Below are 5,150 nucleotides of genomic sequence, written 5' to 3'. Positions count from 1 at the left end.
GTGAGTGCAAACAGTCCCTTCTGCAGCAAAGCACCTCCACAACATGATGCTGCCAGCCGGTTGGGATGGTGTTCTTTGGCTTGCAAGCCTCCCCCTTTTTCCTCCAAACATAACGATGGTCATTATGGCCAAACAGTTCTATTTTTGTTTCATCAGACCAGAGGACATTTCTCCAAAAAGTATGATCTTTGTCCCCATGTGCAGTTGCAAACTGCAGTCTGGCTTTTTATGGCGGTTTTGGAGCAGTGGCTTCTTCCTTGCTGAGCGGCCTTTCAGGTTATGTGATATATAGGTGCCGTTTCTGTGTGGATATAGACACTTTTGTACTCTTTCCTCCAGCATCTTCACAAGGTCCTTTGCTGTTGTTCTGGGATTGATTTGCACTTCTCGCACAAAGTAACGTTCATCTCTAGGAGATAGAACACATCTCCTTCCTGAGTGGTATGCGGCTGCGTGGTCCATGGTGTTAATATTGCGTACTATTGTTTGTACAGATGAAACGTGGTACCTTTCAGGTGTTTGGAAATTGCTCCCAAGGATGACCAGACTTGTTGAGGTCTACAATTTTTGTTTCTGAGGTCTTGGCTGATTTCTTTTGATTTTCCCATGATGTCAAGCAAAGAGGCACTGAGTTTGAAGGTAGGCTTGAATACATCCACAGCTACACTCCAATTGACTCAATGATGTCAATTAGCCTATCAGAAGCTTCTAAAGCCATGATATAATTTTCTGGAATTTTCCAAGCTGTTTAATGGCACAGTCAACTTAGTGTATGTAAATTCTGACCCACTGGAATTGTGATGCAATGAAATTATAAGTGAAAATAATCTGTCTGTAAAAAATTGTTGGAAAATTACTTGTGTCATGCACAACAGTATATGTCCTAACCAACTTGCCAAAACTATAGTTTGTTAACAAGAAATTTGTGGAGTGGTTGAAAAAACGAGTTTTAATGACTCCAACCAAAGTGTATGTAAACTTCTGACTTCAACTGTAGAGGGCAAAAAAACATTTGTTTTTAAAAAAAGCTAGCAGGATAGTAAAATTATTGTTCTGTGATAACAAAATCAATCTCTCTCACACTCTTTTATATTACAGTTATACCAGAGTAAACAATTTGATCAGTTTAAAAAACGTCATATAAGTGGTCCACAAAACGTATCAAAAAAATATATAGGCCTAAGGTTCATATGATCCATAAAGGGACTTGGACATGTTACTCCACTCCAATTCCGGTAGAGGCACTATACGTCACATTTCCCAGACACACTGTGTTACACTTATCCCAACTGGGACTACTACTACACAGGGTGACTTTTTTGACAACGCAAAAAAAAGCGCTGTTGTCAAACAAGCGCAATTTTTTTTAGCTGCCAAAATGGGGGCACACAGAGTCAAACGGGAAAATATGAAATGACACCCTATAGAGGGGAATAGTGTGCCATTTGACACACAGTCAGTCTAATAGTCGATGCCCTGGTCCTCGTCATAGTGCCCGCTGTACTGCTGTTGGTACCCACCCCGGTACTCCTCTTCATCGTCATGGTGATACTGGTACTCCGCCTGGTAGTCGCTGTCATCTAATCTCCGATTTGGTCCCTTTCCCAGGCTCCCGTTTGCCATGCTACAGCATTGTTGCCGAGGGTAACGGGAGAGGTGGGGCTCCGTGGGGGAGGTGCAGTACTTGGGGTCGTAGATCTGCCTGCCCAGGCCGTAGCTGCTCATTCCCTTCTGGATGCCACCTTGTTGGTGCCCATCTGCCAGGAGATGGTGGAGCGTCTGCTGTCTGTCCTGCCGACTTCTGGTCGTAGATGTCACGGCGGGTACCCGGCGCCGACATGCCAGCCTGGGGGAGAGAGGGGGAGGGGGAGCGGATGCAGGACAGAGGGGGAGAGGAGGGATGGAGGACAGGGGGAGCGGAGGGAGGGAGGGAGAGAGTGGGAGTGGAGGGAGGAAGAGAGAGGAACAGGGGGAGCGGAGGGAGAGAAGGTTAGGTTGATGGTTAAGTGGGGTGTGTGTGTGTGTGTGTGTGTGTGTGTGTGTGTGTGTGTGTGTGTTGTGTGTGTGTGTTGTGTGTGTTGTGTGTGTGTGTGTGTGTGTGTGTGTGTGTGTGTGTGTGTGTGTGTGGTGTGTTGGTGTTTGGTGTGTTTGTGTGTGTGTGAGAGAGAGAGAGATAAAGAGGTGTGTGTTTGTGAGCAGAGAGCAAAGAATGGGTGTCTGTGTGTGCGTGCACCTGGCCACAGTAACCTTAGTTGGTAGCTGTCTCACTTGATACAAGAATTGACTCAATGCTCCTGGATTATAGTGGCTAGGATCACTGCAGCAGAACCATTGAACCACAGAGAACCACAGTACTTTTATACACCACAGACGAACAGGACACTACATACCTGGCTGGCTCTTGTTCTCCATCTGCGAGACTGATGGTAGTCTGGTCGTAGGGCTTGTCCGTCTGTGACCTTGGGTCGTATAAGTGTCTCTGGTCCGTACGCTGTCATACCAGACTGGTCGGCATATTGTCATTGGTGCCTTACCCAGGACAAAAAACAGCTTTCAGACATGGCTCCATCCATAGGTCACAATGTCCTCTAATCAAATCTGATTCTATGTCTGGCAATGATATTGACCACAAATTCAATTTGTTCAGAGTACGACTGGTATCCATTGTTGGTACGACAGGATAAAACACACACACACACACACACACACACACACACACACACACACACACACACCACACACACACACACACACACACACAACACACACACACACACACACACACACACAACACACACACACACACAGAGAGAGAGAGAGTGTGCCAAACATTAGAAACATCTTGAGTTGCAATCCCCCCTTTTGCCCTCAGTACAGCCTCAATTCGTTGCGGCATTGACTCTACAAGGTTGTCGAAAGCGTTCCACAGGGATGTTGGCCCATGTTGACACCAATGCTTCCCAGAGTTGTGTCAAGACTGTGGGGCTGTCTTGTTAGACTCAGTGCAGCTTTTGACATGTATTGATCGAAGTCTGCTGCTGGAAAAATGTAGTGTTATGGCTTTACACCCCCTGCTATAATGTGGATAAAGAGTTACTTGTCTAACAGAACACAGAGGGTGTTCTTTAATGGAAGCCTCTCAAATATATCCAGTTAGAATCAGGAATTCCCCAGGTAGCCGTTTAGGCCTTCGCTTTTTTTTTTTTTACTAACGACATGCCACAATTTGAGTAAAGCCAGAGTTTCTATGAATGCGGATGACTGAACATTATACACGTCAGCTACTACAGCGAGTGAAATGACTGCAACACTCAACAAAGAGCTGCAGTTAGTTTTAGAGTGGATGGCAAGGAATAAGTTATCCCTAAATATTTCTAAAACTAAAAGCATTGTATTTGGAACAAAACACTCACGAAACCCTAAACCTCAACTTAATCTTGTAAGAAAATACGTGGAAATTGAGCAAGTTGAGATGACTAACTGCTTGGAGTAACACTAGATTGTAAACTGTCATGGTAGAACATATTTTATGCAGTAGTAGCTAAGATGGGGAGAAGTCTGTCTATAATAAAGCGATTGCTCTGCCTTCTTAACAACACTATCAACAAGGCAGGTCCTACAGGCCCTAGTTTTGTTGCCACCTGGACTTATTGTTCAGTCGTGTGGTCAGGTGCCACAAAAAAGGACTTAGGAAAAAATGCAATTGGCTCAGAAACAGGGCAACACGGCTGCCCTTGGATGTACACAGAGAGCTAATATTAATAATATGCATGTCAAATCTTCTTCTGGCTGAAAGTGGAGGAGAGATTGACTTCATCACTACTTTATTTATGAGAGGTAATGAACATGGTGAAAGCACCGAAGCTGTCTGTTCTAAACTACTGGTACACAGCTCGTTACACCCATGCATACCCACAAGACATGGCACACTTTTCACAGTCCCAATCCAGAACAAACTATGAGCAGGCACACCAGTACTACATAGAGCCATGGCTACATGAACTCTATTCCACATTCAAGTAACTGACGCAAGCAGTAAACAAACATTGGTCACGCACACCACACACACACACACACACAACACACACCCACACACACACACACACACACACACACACACACACAACACACAATCTCCCCCAGGCTGGCATGTCGGCGCCGGGTACCCGCCGTGACATCTACGACCAGAAGTCGGCAGGACAGACAGCAGACAGCTCCACCATCTCCCTGCAGATGGGCACCAACAAGGTGGCATCCCAGAAGGGAATGAGCAGCTACGGCCTGGGCAGGCAGATCTACGACCCCAAGTACTGCACCTCCCCCACGGAGCCCACCTCTCCCGTTACCCTCGGCAACAATGCTGGTAGCCATGGCAACGGGAGCCTGGGAACAGGGACCAATGGATCGGAGATTAGTGACAGCGACTACCAGGCGGAGTACCAGTATCACCATGACGATGAAGAGGAGTACCGGGGTGGGTACCAACAGCAGTACAGCGGGCACTATGACGAGGACCAGGGCATCGACTATTAGACTGACTGTGTGTCAAATGGCACACTATTCCCCTCTATAGGGTGTCATTTCATATTTTCCCGTTTGACTCTGTGTGCCCCATTTTGGCAGCTAAAAAAAATTGCGCTTGTTTTGACAACAGCGCTTTTTTTTTGCGTTGTCAAAAAGTCACCCTGTGTAGTAGTAGTCCCAGTTGGGATAAGTGTAACACAGTGTGTCTGGGAATATGTGACGTTATAGTGGCCTTCTACCGGAATTGGAGTGGAGTAACATGTCCAAGTCCCTTTATGGATCATATGAACCATAGGCCTATATATTTAGTTTGATACAGTTTTGTGGGACCACTTATGATGACGTTTTTTAAACTGATGCAAATTGTGTTACTCTGGTATAATTGTAATATAAAGAGTGTGAGAGAGATTGATTTTGTTATCAACAGAACAATAATTTTACTATCCTTGCTAGCTTTTTTAAAAACAAATGTTTTTTGCCCTATACAGTTGAAGTCAGAAGTTTACATACACTTTGGTTGGAGTCATTAAAACTCGTTTTTCAACCACTCCACAAATTTCTTGTTAACAAACTATAGTTTTGGCAAGTYGGTTAGGACATATACTTTGTGCATGACACAAGTAATT

The 5,150-nt window shown here is 45.1% G+C and overlaps 1 protein-coding gene across 1 annotated transcript in view; it reads left to right on the top strand.

Annotated features, from left to right (window-relative positions):
* LOC111979057 (calponin-3-like) overlaps positions 1 to 4,936 on the top strand; it is a 39,072-nt gene extending 34,136 nt beyond the window's left edge. Inside the window, exons 7-8 of the mRNA XM_070449102.1 lie at positions 1,609 to 1,989; positions 4,144 to 4,936. Coding sequence (XP_070305203.1) covers positions 1,609 to 1,989; positions 4,144 to 4,533 — 771 coding nt within the window. The 3' untranslated portion in view covers positions 4,534 to 4,936. The remainder of the gene's footprint in view (positions 1 to 1,608; positions 1,990 to 4,143) is intronic.
* Positions 4,937 to 5,150: the final 214 nt, after the last annotated feature.

This window comes from Salvelinus sp. IW2-2015, linkage group LG19 (assembly GCF_002910315.2).
Source record: "Salvelinus sp. IW2-2015 linkage group LG19, ASM291031v2, whole genome shotgun sequence".
Lineage (NCBI taxonomy): Eukaryota > Metazoa > Chordata > Actinopteri > Salmoniformes > Salmonidae > Salvelinus > Salvelinus sp. IW2-2015.
The sequence above is the reverse complement of the archived record's forward strand: the minus strand, read 5'-3'. Positions and strand labels throughout refer to the sequence as shown.